This window comes from Garra rufa, chromosome 20 (assembly GCF_049309525.1).
Source record: "Garra rufa chromosome 20, GarRuf1.0, whole genome shotgun sequence".
Classification (NCBI taxonomy): Eukaryota; Metazoa; Chordata; class Actinopteri; order Cypriniformes; family Cyprinidae; genus Garra; species Garra rufa.
Genome location: NC_133380.1, coordinates 17518983 through 17533982, shown reverse-complemented (window position 1 = coordinate 17533982; position 15000 = coordinate 17518983). Strand labels below are relative to the sequence as shown.

The window sequence follows — 15000 nt, the reverse complement described above, 5'->3', positions numbered from 1 at the left end:
TTTCTAAAACTTGAAGGATTTTCACAAATACATTTCACATTCCAGCCTAAAAGTACTAAAAGGTAGTCAAAAAGACACTATAAAATTAATAATAAATTTAACTGGCCCAAATGAAAAAAGACCATTTTTTAAACATTGAAAATATTTTTGATTGACATTTAGACTCCTGTCTGATTTTCTATTCACAAATATCAAGGTATTTTTTTCACTATTTACAGTGTATCTGCAGAATTTTTAAATATCAATTAAAGGCAATTTATGACCCTTTTTAAGCTGCACAAGTAAATGAACACCGTAGTGGGGTTGAACAATGTACAGTAACATCAAGCCATAAAATGACATGGTTTATAATTCAGATTTTCACAAAAACAAAACATCTTATACAATGGCATTTCAGCCTTTATACCTTTAAAATGGATATATCAAGTATAATTTATTTAAAACATAAATATTACTGTCTTAATTGTTTAGATTTTTAGAAAGCACGTAACTTTTACATTTACAACTCTTATGTGTTTGCTGCATAAAAACATGGGCCAAAATTGGTAATAATCTTACTAAACAGCTGAATATTCGCAAATGCATTCTTTGTCACGAGGGGGCGCTTTAGGAGCGCTGAAATTCTACGGTTGCCTAGTAACGGCTGCACACAAATCAGCATTAGCGCAGTTTTATCAGACGTGAAATGAAAATGCCAACGACACGTTTCTGAGGACGGTCGGTTCCCTTCGGATACATTCATATAAAGACATCCGTGCCGCGTTTTGACTTTGAAACCTGCAGCATGCATTTTTATTCAATATGACATCATTGCCTTTTTAAGTTTATTTTTTTCTTTTCTTTCTTTTACATATTATAAGCATAACAAAAAATAACTATTTAGTATGAAAGCGAATTAATATGAAACCGACGCAACTGCATATTCAAGCCCTCCATCCAAAATCCAAGCATTTTTCAAACCTTGAAAACACTGCATTAAAATTCAAGCACTTTCAAGGAATTCAAGCACCGGTACGAACCCTGTTTATACTGGTATTTCTGTTCGGTGAGTGCGTCCGGAGTGGGACTCTGCGGCTTGATGTTCTCAGCATCAAGTTTATCTTCTTTCTCCTCCCACGTCTCATCCACTTCCTCAGCAGGGGGCGGGGCCACAGGGGCGATGCTCTCCGGCTCCGCCCTGACAGGGGGTGTGGCCTCAGGCTCAGGGGGTGTGGGCTTTAAAACAAGACAACAGCATGTTACTTTAGGTTGGCTTGAGAAAGTCTAGCTTGGAAGCTTAAAGCAGCTGTAAAAGATGATTATCAAGTTGCTAGCATGTTTCTACCATGATTATCAAGTTGCTAGCATGTTTTTAGCATGATTTGCAAGTTGCTAGCATGTTTCTAGCATGATTAGCAAGTTACTACCATTACGTTAGCATGACTGACAAGTTGCTAACATTTTGCTAGCAAGATTAACAAGTTGCTAACATGTTGCTAACAAGATTATCAAGTTGCTAACATGTTGCTAACAAGATTAGCACATTTACACGTCATTGGCATGACTGGCAAATTACTAGCATGTTTCTAACATGATTATCAAGTTGCTAGCATGTTTCTAACATGATTATCAAGTTGCTAGCATGTTTCTAACATGATTATCAAGTTGCTAGCATGTTTTTAGCATGATTTGCAAGTTGCTAGCATGTTTCTAGCATGATTAGCAAGTTACTACCATTACGTTAGCATGACTGACAAGTTGCTAACATTTTGCTAGCAAGATTAACAAGTTGCTAACATGTTGCTAACAAGATTATCAAGTTGCTAACATGTTGCTAACAAGATTAGCACATTTACACGTCATTAGCATGACTGGCAAATTACTAACATGTTTCTAACATGATTATCAAGTTGCTAGCATGTTTTTAGCATGATTTGCAAGTTACTAGCATGTTTCTAGCATGATTAGCAAGCTAGCATTAGCATTAGCAGTACATTAAAGCCTGTAGTCTTCATAAAAGTGTTCATAAATGGTTTGTTCTCCAGTCTCTCACAGTGATGTTAGTTGTTCTATATGAATGTAAACACAGGCCTTGAACTGCTCTCTTATTACTGAACACAAAATAATAGTTTCTGGCTCAGATCTTCCACAGACCTCTTTAAAGGCATCAAGCAGATCTCCCGCCTCCTTCTTGTTCAGGTCTTTCATTTTTCTCTTCTTCTTTGGCACAGAAACCACTGCAAACACACAAACGCAGACGAGTATGAAGATGAATGCATTATGAAATCAAACAGAAATCAACAGCGTTGATATAAAGCACAGCAGTGGAAGGAGCTTCAGGCTAGAAACACACTATTATGCAAATTAACAGTATTCAAAAAGTCCCCAAATGACCCACTATTTCCCACATGACAGTGAAAACATCACTAATAAAGTACATTTGAATTACATTAATACCACACAGAACACATTTTTGTTTTAAAGGTCAGAAAATAATCATTATTATAGCACTTTACATGAGTTTCTGTGATTATTTCAATCCTGCAAACTCCAGGGGGCGCTAGAGATTCCTTCAAATGTTATTAAATCAGATGCATTTATTCATGTAGCTAGATATACACTTGCTCAAAGCATCTCTTCGAACTACTGCTCTGTATGACTGACTGAAGAAAAGTTTACGTTAATGTCGACTATAGCTCCCCTTGTGGCAACACTGGAAATGGCGTGTTGTTGTTGTTAACTAGATTTAAAACTAATGAAATTTCTAATAAATAAAAATAAAATAAAATATAAATATTAGTTGAAAAACTTCAAATTAAAATACTCTGAAACTAGAAAAATAAAATATTTTTTATCATAAAATAAAACTAATAAATAAAATTTAAATAAGACTGTAAAAAAAATTGTCAAAATAAATGATTCTAAAGGTCATTGCACAATGAGTCCGAAATTTTCATATTCGTTTTTTTTCATATTCGTCATCCTTTCCTATCAAAATGCAGAAAATCTAACCTGATCTAAACTTTTTTTTTTTACTTTTTTTGTGATTGACACAACATGAGATTTTTCGGACGAAAATTTGGGACTCAGTGTGTAATGACCTTTAAATTCCACCGGTATTATATTATACATTTTGTGTGCATTTTTAATTTTTTATTTGTTTCGTATTCGTCATCCTTTCCTATCAAAATGCTTTCTACGAATGCAAAAACGCAGAAAATCTAACCTGATCCGAATTTTTTTGACGGACGAAAGTTTCAGAGACTATGTAAAAGTGATTGACACAACATGAGGTCGTATTTTTTTATAACGTGCAAAAATTTCAGACAAAAATTTGGGACTCAGTATGCAATGACCATTAAATTCCACTGGTATTATATTATACATTTCGTGTGCGTTTTTTTTTTTTCTTTCCATATTCGTCATCCTTTATCAAAATGCTTTCTTACGAATGCAAAAATGCAGAAAATCTAACCTGATCCGAACTTTTTTTGACGGACGAAAGTTTCGGAGACTGTGTGTAAACGTGACTGACACAACATGAAATCGTATTTATTTTTTAACGTGCAAACATTTTGGACTAGAATTTTGAACTCAATCTTCATCCGAAATTCTTGCACGCTAAAATAAATACGACCTTTTCGGACTCAGTGTGCAATGACCTTTAAATTCCACCAGTATTATATTATACATTTTGTATACATTTAAGTTTTTTTATTGTATTCATCATCCTTTCCTATCAAAATGCTTTCTACGGATGATAAAACGCAGAAAATCTAACCTGATCCGAACTTTTTTTGACGGACAAAAGTGATTGACAGAACAGGTCGTATTTATTTTTTAACATGCAAACTTTTCGGAAGAAAACTTCAGACTCAGAGTGCAATGACCTTTAAATTGCACTGGTATTATATGATGTTACAAATAGGGGTGGGACGATACAGGTAACTCACGATTCAATTCTGTGGCGATATGTGGCCCACGATATCGATAATATCGCGATTCACGATATCTACGATATTCAATATATTGGAAGAAATTTCATCAACGATATATCACGATATGTGTGACTGAAAAAGAAAAAAATACCCATAATAAGGAAATCTTATGCATTTATTAATGCCAACATTTCCAACACTGTGCAGTGTGCAAAGAAATATGCATTTGCATAATAACTCACTGCCTCCTGGTCTTAAATGTAAACACTGTACAGCTAGACAGATAAACGTGCCTGAACATTAAAAAACAACATGAACATTAACTAACATGTGTAAACCGTGATCCTGAAACGTCAGTAGTAAGTTACTGTAAAGTGTTTTATGTTAACCTGGACAGTGGTCTCATCAATGCATATTCTTCTTGAGGAACACTAACGCCTGTTTCACACACACTCCGTCTGCAGTGTGTATGCAGTCCGTGTGCGTTACGTATGCGATGCAGAAGCAGCACGGACTCATTTTGCTTTCACACAGGACACGTTTGCAGTCCGTTCCTGATCCGCGGCTGTTTACCACAAACACACCATTTATCCGTTATTTTGATGTCAAATACAAACGTGCTTTTTCAGCATTGTGATACTCTTTTATCACAGTACACTAATACAATACTAGATATATTCACGTTTAAACTCAACGTATTATAAACAACGTATTATTCAATGCACTTGCACAGCAACCGCGTGCAGTGTGAACGCTCTAGTCTAATCCGTTAACATGGGTGCGGAAAAAAATACTCAACGCATACGCACTGCAGACGGAGTATGTGTGAAACAGGCGTAACTGATCAGCATGCTCAACTAGCGGGTGCGTCTTTGATTTGTTTTTCGTTATCTTCCGCAATTGTTCTCACTTCTCTTTTTTTCTGCGCTTCTTCTCTGATGTTGTAAGATAACTTGTGTTCTTCACTGGCCGCTGCTTCCGCCGCTTTACGCCTATTTACTCGAACAGCGCCCCCCGCAAACAGAATGGTAGATATTGGGTAGTGACAGTGACACTGACGACGGGTAAATTAATAATTTGTGTTGTAATAAAATATCGATATTGGCCGTTAGTGTATCGATTATTTATTGCGACAGAGAGCACAACAATATATTGCAATATCGATTTTTTTTCCCACCCCTAGTTACAAAACATTAATTTTTAGTTCACGCAATGCACACTATAGCTCCCCTTGTGGTAACACTTCAAATGTCGTCTTGTTGTTGTTAATGAGAATTCACGTTTACACACTGCCTCCGAAAACTTAGTCCGTCAAAAAATGTTTAATCAGGTTTGATTTTCTGCGTTTTGACGAATACGAAAAAACGCAACACACGAAAAAACCTTTAGTCCGAATTTTTTTAGTTTTTTCGTATTCATCCAAAATTCTGGATGAGAATTTCAGACTCAAGGTCACTGCACACTGAGGCTGAAATTTTCACACGTAAAAAATACGTTGTGGCAATCAAGTTCACACACTGCTTCCGAAACATTTACGATTTTTTGCAATTTCGCATCCATAGCAAGCATTTTGAAAGGAAAGGATGACGAATACGAAAAAATGCATATGAAAATTGCACGCTCAGTGTCCAAAGACCTTAAATGTGAATAACACAATGCAAGGTCGTATTTATTTTTTTCCGTGTGAAAATTTCCAAAAAGTCCGAAATTTTTGCATGTAAAAAAACAAAACAAAATACGATCTCACGTTGTGTCAATCACATTTACACACTGCCTTTTAAACTTTCATTTGTCAAAATACTATTCGGAACGGTTTCGATTTTTCTGCGTTTTCGCATCCATAGCAACATTTTGATATGAATGGATGATGAATATGAAAAAACTTTATTTAATATTAAAATTAGTAACATGACAAATCATCCTCTTTTTTCCCCAGAAAAATGAAAAACAATAATTCAGCTTAATTTTTTAATTTTTTGTTCAAGGCTAGAAAAATTATTAAACAGCTTTAAAAAAAAGAGACGAAAGTTTCAAAGGCAGTATGTAAATGTGATTGACACAACGTGAGGTCGTATTTATTTTTTAATGTGCAAAAATTTTGGACTAGAATTTCAAACTCAAGGTCATTGCACATAATTTTCGTCTGAAATTCTTGCATATTAAAAAATATATACGACCTTTGTCACGTTTACACACTATCTCCGAAATTTACAATTTTCGCCATTTTATATATACAAAAAATATATATTTTATATGTGCAAAAAAAATATTTGTATGCATTTATTATTTTTTAACGTTCGAAAATTTCAGACTCAGTGTGCAATTATCTTTACTATTTCCAGAGCACCAGTGATAAAATTGTAATAGTAGTATGCCAACTTTGGCCTGAATTTATGGCTTTATGACACGCACCTTGCATAGTACTCTCAGAGGGAGTGGCCTGTGTAGTGGGCGTGACCTCTTTTTCTTCCATTGGAGGAGGCGTGGCTTTACAAACAACCTCTGAAGGGGCAGTGGCTTCTTTGAAAAGTGGTTCGGGGGTTTCCTTGGCAGCGAATGAAGGTGTTTCCTTGACAACAGGCGGACTTTCAACAGGGGTCTCCTTGACAACAGGCGTTTCCTTGACAACAGTCTCCTGGGTGACCTGCGGAAGGGCTTCCAAGTCAACCGGTGTAGGCGTTTCCTTGGCAGTCGCCTTGACGACAGGAGCAGGGGTCTCCTTTACAACAGGAGCAACCGTCTCCTTGACGACAGGAGCAGGGGTCTCCTTTACAACAGGAGCAACCGTCTCCTTGACGACAGGAGCGGGGGTCTCCTTTACAACAGGAGCAACCGTCTCCTTGACGACAGGAGCAAGGGTCTCCTTTACAACAGGAGCAACCGTCTCCTTGACGACAGGAGCAACCGTCTCCTTGACGACAGGAGCAACCGTCTCCTTGACGACAGGAGCAACCGTCTCCTTGACGACAGGAGCAACCGTCTCCTTGACGACAGGAGCAACCGTCTCCTTGACGACAGGAGCAAACGTCTCCTTGACGACAGGAGCGGGGGTCTCCTTTACAACAGGAGCAACCGTCTCCTTGACGACAGGAGTGGGGGTCTCCTTGACGACAGGAGGAATAGGCTCCTTGACAACCAGAGGAATAGGCTCCTTGACAACCGGAGCTGGCACTTCCTTAACAACCGCAACAGGAGTCTCCTTGACAACCTGAGGAGGGATTTCGCTGACAGTTCTATCGGGGATATCGGCGGCAACCGGCGGTGCTTCTTTTGTGACGTCCGGCTCGGCGATAGGACTGACGTCTCTGTGGGCGGAGCCTGCCGGGACTCCGTTATATAGCTGGAGCTCTTCGGGCTGCACTATTGGCGATTCCAGCGTAGGCTCTGCCTGGGGGGCGGGGACTGGCAGTGTTACAGTCACAGGCCCCTCCTCTTTGCATTTAGTGGGGGTGGCTTCGGCACCATTTGAGGTGGGCGGTTCCACCACAGGAGGGGTCGAGTGGGCGTCGTCTGCAGGCGCTGGGGGCGGGGCATCGACAGTGTCACTTATGGGACTTGTAGGGGGCGGAGTCGGCGGGGCGTCAGGTAGAGGGCTTTCACCCGGAGGGATGGGGAATTCCGCTCTGGTTGTCATGGCGACCGCAGGTGTGGCGTTGTCACCGTTGGGCTGTTTTTTTTTTTTTTCAGAAAAAAAGTTAGTTATTTGTGCGTCAACATTAACTTTTAATTCACGCAAATTTTTTTTAGAAATAATTTAAAACAACATAACGACAAACATTCATTGCTAGTTCACACAAAAATGTAAATGATTCAAAAGTAATTTGGACTGACATGAAAGTGAGTAAACTCATTTTTTTTTATTTTATGCAAAAATGACAACTGATCAGTCATTTGCGCTGACACGAGAGTGACTAAATGATGACGAAACGCTGATGTTCAGGGTTCGGATGTTCAGGCGTGTGCTCGTTACCTGTTGAGGCGAGGGTGTGGAGCCGCTGCGACCTCCTGACATGATCTCTTCTGTGATGTCACGACCTCCCTGATTAGGGTCTCTGATCCTGATCTACACAGAGACACAGAGCACACGCAACAGAGATAATGAGAACATGTCTGAGAGAGACACACACAAGGAAAAAAGAGTCAAGCACAACTATGCACAACAGAAAAACAACAACAGCCAGTGATTTAACCCAAGGAGAATTTCTCAACACTGTGAGAGGCAAAATATGCTACGAATGTCACACGCGCACACACACAGCAGCACCTTATAAAGAAGTAAAGGCACACGAGCAAAAACAGCCTGGAAACTTTCCTGGTACAAACTCGAATGAGACTGTTTGACTGACTTATCTGCACTCAACGCTATGAATTATACATTGACTCACCAGCTCTCCGAGGCAAACGTGCACACGCACACACGAGGCACATTCCCTACCTTCCTCCCCTCGGACGGAGAGGTTGAGTTCTGCTAGGCCCGGCTCATCCTGGGGCTGGAGTTCAAACTCAGCCCAACTCGGACACACTAAAGTGGGCAGCACATTCAAACACGGCCTGGGCCGACCTGGGCCTCAAACTCTCTCTCTCTCTCACTCACGTACAGAAGGAAAAACAGTGCGAGAGAGAAAAGAGAGAGAGTTTGGCCTTGTGAAATGAGTGCGCAGGAATGTGGAACGCCCACCACACCAAACACTCACACAGAGAGAGAGAGAGAGAGAGAGAGAGAGAGAGAGAGAGAGACGGGGAGGAGACTAAGAGCCACGTGGAGCGACAGAACTGAACCGGATGACTTTACACAGAGAATGACTAAGAGTTTGGGACTTTTTCTGCAAAAGGCATAAAACTGATCACAAGTGACTTTCAAAAAACTTCCATTTAAATAAATGCTGTCATTTCATCAAAGAATCCTGAAAAATGCAATGCATTATTTTAGAATGACGAGTAATGATGATTAAAATTCAGATCAGTAAACACACATTATGTAAACATAAACTTTTATTTCGGATGCGGTTAATCGTGATTAATCGTTTGACAGCCCTAATAATAATTTATTGTTATAAATGATCAAATCTGAAGTGATGATGCTGAAAATTTAGATTTGATCACAGAAATATATTACAGTTTAACAGATATTCACATAGAAAACAGATATTTTAAATTAAAATAATATTTCAATATTTCCGCTGAATTTTAATCAAATAAATGCAGCCTTGGAGAGCAGGAGAGACTTGCTAGTAATTTTTCTACTACTTCTATGAGTCTAAAACCGCATTTATTTTCACAACCCCAAATACAGCTCCCAATAAAATAAATGTAAACAATAAAAATAATTTTCCTAAGTTTTTCATCTAAGATTTTAGCTTTATTTAAAAGCATAACAATAATAAATATTATGTATATGAAATATTAAAATCTAATATATATTAAATCTATAATAATTTATATTTGTAATAATAAATTATTTATTATTTTAAATTATAATAATATTATGATGTATTATATATTAAATATAATATATAAAATCTGAAATAATGATGCTGAAAATTTAGCTTTGATCACAGAAATAAATTCGTTTACCAGATATTCACATAGAAAACAGATATTTTAAATTAAAATAATATTTCAATATTTTCACAGCATTTTTAATCAAATAAATACAGCCTTGGTGAGCAGGAGAGACTTGCTAGTAATTTTATAAAACTGCATTTTTTTTTGCATATATTTTTCTAATATTTATTTTTTTAAATTATTTAAAGTATAATAATAATTAATATTATTTTAAATATTATAATTGCATATATTATAATATTATTTATTATAATAAAATGATAAAATGTTTTAAACATTTTTACTTTAAGGTAATAACCCTGGTTGCAGTCAGTGTTAGATCAGTTACTCAAAAAGTAATTAACAACTAGTTACTAATCACATCTTCAACAGCATAATAAGATCACTGTACTAATGTCTCTCTCTAAACAGTACTGAATTGCTTACAAGTAATTATGTTTGACAGTAAATCACATCAACCTCAACCAGTTGAACGACACAAGATCAGACACGAAACTCCTCTTTAATTCTCTCAATAATATAAAACTGCATTAATTATCCTTAAACTGAACAGTATTTCAAAGGTTACATTAATGTCAAATCTGTTTGATATACAAATGAAGGAACTGTAATTAAATTACATACAAATTAAGAGCAACCCCTTACTTACTTTTTAACTTACTTTTGAGGAAAAGAGTAAATGAATGAATGAATGACTTAGTCATGCTTTACAGCCGAGCCTGGTTGCAGATCTCTCTCTCTCTCTCTCTCTCTCTCTCTATCTCTCAGGCATTGTCTCTCTCTTTTCTCCTCCTCTTTTCCTTCTCAGTTTCTATTCCTCTGAAATGAAACCTCTCTGAGGCCTGACAGCAAAACACGAGGACTCAAAGTCCAGCGCTCCAGCTGTGAGCTCCCAGAAACCCTGATAACAGCACAAACCTACAAACACCCACTCGACACACGACACACTAAACCGCTGATGAGGGTCAAAAACATTCAACGATTGATTCAAAGTTGCAGATTATGAGTGCAAAAACAAAGTGGCTTATATTTACTGCAAAAATTAATAAATATAACCAGATGAGTACAAATATTTAAGTGTAACTAACTTAAAGTTGGCTTGAGAAAGCCAGACAAGAAAGTTGAAAAAAAGTTTAAAAAGTTTAAAGTTTGATGGTTAGAAGTATCAGAAGTATCTATCATTGATAAACAAGCTTGTAACCTCTATTCAGTGGAATGTTCAAATCTAACAAGAATGTTACATTTAGAACTCAATTGTTGCATTCGACACTGTTGCCACGGAGATCTATCATCGCATGCCTTTGATGCGTCTGATTTGTATCATTGTGTGTGAAAACATTCTCTCAAAATACAATGCTTTGATTTCGAACTTCTCAAACAGTTCCTTATGAGAAACTAGTGATGCACCAATATGAATATTTGACTAAACATTTTCAATTAGCTGTTAAAAATCAATTTATAAATCTAATTTTTTTAATAACTCTCAAATAAAAAAATTGCATTGTTTACATGTTTTACTTCTTTTTGACAGTGTGATTTGTACACCCTGTGCGCATGAAATAAATACAGTCAAAACAAAATATTCATTTTCAGCCAAATATTTTTGGTTACTGAAATGGTGCATGACTAAGACAAACCAAACCCAAAGGAATTCAACTCTATCCAAAACACAAGAAAATGAAATAAATAATATTAAATAAGAAAGAAAAAGAGAATTAAATAAATTGAAAAAAAAGAGAAAAAATCAATAGGTGAAAAAGTGAAAAGTGAAAAAACTCAAATTGAATTAAAAGAAAAGAAAGAAAATAAATAAATACAAACAACTATTTAAAGAAAATGTAAAAAATACAGAATTAAATAAATGAACAAAAAGAAATAAAGGGAAAAATTAAATTACAAATACAAATCAAATTAATTCAATAAACAGATGACAGAAAACTAAAGAAAAAAAAATCAAATAAAACAAAAATTAAATAAAAAGAAAGAAAGGAAAAATTATTAAAAGCAGGTAAATCTATCCAAAACACAAGAAAATGAAATAAATAATATTAAATAAAAGGAAGAAAAATTTTTTTTATAAATAGATTGAAATATAAAAGAAAGAAAAAAAAAAAATACATCAAATTAAAAGTAGAAAGAATTTTTTAAAAACAACTAATTATAGAAAATTAAAGAAAGAGAAAGAAAAATTAATTAAATAGAATTAACAAATAAATAATTAAAAAGAAGAAAGAATTAAATAAATAAACACAAATTAACAAAGAAAGGGAAATATAAAATTACAAATAAACTAAAATTAATTCAATAAACATATTAAAGAAAGTGAAAGAAAGAAAAAAATATCAAATAAATCAAATTAAAAGAAAAAGAAAGAAAAAAAATATTAAAAACAAACAACTCATTAAAATCTATCCAAAACACAAGACAATTAAATAAATAAAAGGAAGGGGAAAAAGGAAGTTAATTAAATAAATTAAATAAAAAAAGAAAGAATAAAATAAATAATAAACAAAAATAAAAACTACGAATTTACAGAAAATTAAAGAGAAAGAAAAAATAAAAATAAATAGAAAAAGAAAGAAATTTAATAAATAAAAGCAAATAAAAATAAAAATAAAATAACATTAATTCAATAAACAGATCAAATATAAAAATATCAAATAAATCAAATTAAATAAACAAAAAAGAAACAAATCAATTAAAAAGAAATTGAAAGAAAAAATAAATAAGAAATTAAATAGAAGAAATACAAACTAAATAGAAGAAACAATTAAATAAATATAAATAATTAAATACTAAATACGAACAAACAGCCACAAAAGGATGATTATGTCAAAAATGTTAAGTAAAAACACTGAGCTGAAGAAAAAAAGAAAAATTAAATAAAGAAAATTACAAAGGAAGATAGAAATAAAAATGAAAACAAAGAAAGAAAAGAAAAACATTCTTGCAAATGGTTCAGATACAGAAAAGATGTTGATAATAAACCTGCATGTGTTGCACATCAGTGTCTTGAATGAATTCTCACTACAAAACCCTGATTTGTTCAGTTTGTGGCAATTAAAGAGGCATGGAATTAATCCAGAGAGATGACATACGGCTCACTAGAGCCAATTATTGCTCATTCAGAAATAAATTGATGATAAAATTGTCAACTGAACAACCTTGACAGCTTTATTTCTGCTCCAGTGAGAGACATACATTAGATAAAGAAATATTAGAAGAACACAGATGCAGCTCCAGATCCAGAAGATGGATTGATGACTCACCTGTTTGCGCTCCCGTCTGGGCGGAGCTTGCTGCTGTTGAGGGGGCGGGGCCTGTTGCTGCGGGGGGGCGGGGCTCATGATGACAGGCGCCGGGGCAACAGGGGGCGTGAACTGGGGCTGGGCGGGGTAATACGCCCCAGCTGGAACAAAAAAAGGGTACAAATGTCTTAGACTTTTGGGAATACTGACTTAGAAAGAAAAAAAATAAATATAATAATAATAAATATTTTAAAATAAAAAAAAATATTTTATTTAATTTAAAAAAAAATCTGTTTATTTAAATAAAATAAATTAAATTAAAATAGAAAAAGAAAGAAAAAAAAATAAATTTAAGAAATAATCAAATAGAAGAAAGAAAGAATGAGTTAAATAAATACATACAAATAAATAAACAGATGAAAAATGTAAAAAAAAAAAGTTAAATGAAAAAGAAAGAAAGAGAAACATTCATTAAATAAAAACAAACAACTAATTAAAGAAAATCAATAAAGAGAAAGAAAGAGAAGAAAGAAAAAAGTATCTACATAAAGGAAATACAAAATTAAATAGAAGGGAAAAATTAAAAATTCAATAAATAAAAATAATAAACAACTGAAGAAAGTGAAAAATTAAATTAAAAATAGAAATAAAATTGATTGAATGAACAGAAGAAAGAAACAAATGAAAAATATCAAATAAATCAAATTAAAGAAAAAGATTCAATAAATAAAAAACACCTAATTAAAGGAAATTTAAAGAAAGAAAGAAAATTCATAAACTAATTACATAGAAGAAATAAATAATTAATGTTGAATTAAAATTGATTCAACAAATGAAAAAGTGAAAGAATGAAAAAATATCAAATAAATCAAATTAAAGAAAAAAAAAGAAAAACATTACCTAAATAAAAACAAACAACTACTTAAAGAAAATTAAAGAGAAAGAAATAAAAAAATAATTAAATGGAAGAAATAATGAATTAAATAAATAAATACATCAAATCATCAAATTAAATAAAAGAAAAAGAAAAACATTAATTAAATAAAAAACAACTATTTAAAGAAAAAGAAAATTACAAAGAAGAAATAAATAAAAGAAAGAACTAAATTAATAAAAACAAATAAATAAATACTAAATACACGAGAAATCACCTTCCAAACTGCCACAGAAAGATAATTATGTCAAAAATGTAAAGTTGAGCTGAAAAAAATTAAAAGTTACTGATAATTTTCATTAATTTATGGATATTTCGTATTCCTTTCTATTTCTCTTGGTTTGTTTCATTCAAATACTGAATAAAAGGAAGATAAAAAATTAAAAGAATAAAAGAAAAAAATAAAGTAAAATAAATTAAATTAAATACAATAAAGAAAAAACTGTCTTTTAACTGATGCACGCAATCAACAGTAAGTGAAAAGTTGTAGTTTAAGTGTTAAGTGACTTTGCTTTTATTTTTGACAATGCAACATTTTTTCTTTCTTTCAATTTTACTTATCTACGTATTTCTATATATTCTTTATCTATCTATTTTTATTTTATTTTATTTATTTGACTATTTGATTTTTCATTCTTTCATCTGTTTTTTATTTTATTTTTCTTACTTTGTTCATTTTCGCTCATTTATTGATCTTTTTCTTTTCGTTCATTCTTCTATTTTAATGTCACACACCTTAAAATTCTCCCACTGTGTTTTGTTTGTGTTTGCAGCACAAAAATGCCAAAAGCAATACTTCACTAAAATTAAATTATGAGAAACTCCACAAACCCCTCTTACCTGGTCATATGATCGTTTTTAAGAGCTCTGATTGGTCTAGACACTCTATATCTGTCAACCCATCCCCACTCACATTACTGAGGGAGCATTGTTGACCGGAGCGAGCACAGACTAAATATAGTCAAAACCCACAGACAGACCGAACGACCGACCGATCGAGAGTCTGAGACGGCTGAAGGAGAGAAATATCAGTCACATACCCTCAGAGCTTCTGCGGGACGCTCTGTTGCCCATGATCCCCTCTCTGAACGTCCGCCTGGACACGTTCACCTCTCTGACTCTGAGCTGAACTCAAACTAACCTGAGTGTGGCGCCGCAGGGGGTCGTGCGAGATGCGCGGAGTGTGTACGTGAGAGAGAGAGAGCGAGTGATTGGATCCGGAGGGGGACGGAGGTATAAATCTCTCAGCTGACAAAAATAACTGGCGACTCCTAGCAGACACATCCAGTCTGTGTTTGGGAACAACCTGCTGTTTGCTTACTCACTTCAGTCAAAC

The 15000-nt window shown here is 34.2% G+C and overlaps 2 protein-coding genes across 3 annotated transcripts in view; one reads left to right on the top strand and one right to left on the bottom strand.

Annotated features, from left to right (window-relative positions):
* The window catches only part of LOC141294266 (uncharacterized), a 25230-nt gene extending 10410 nt beyond the window's left edge, over positions 1 to 14820 (bottom strand). The window contains exons 1-6 of the mRNA XM_073826344.1: positions 14705 to 14820; positions 12752 to 12891; positions 7888 to 7980; positions 6330 to 7584; positions 2134 to 2216; positions 1020 to 1215 (exon numbers count right to left, since the gene is read on the bottom strand). Coding sequence (XP_073682445.1) covers positions 1020 to 1215; positions 2134 to 2216; positions 6330 to 7584; positions 7888 to 7980; positions 12752 to 12891; positions 14705 to 14738 — 1801 coding nt within the window. The 5' untranslated portion in view covers positions 14739 to 14820. The remainder of the gene's footprint in view (positions 1 to 1019; positions 1216 to 2133; positions 2217 to 6329; positions 7585 to 7887; positions 7981 to 12751; positions 12892 to 14704) is intronic.
* The window catches only part of adipor1a (adiponectin receptor 1a), a 41151-nt gene that overhangs the window by 19257 nt on the left and 6894 nt on the right, over positions 1 to 15000 (top strand). The window lies entirely within an intron of this gene.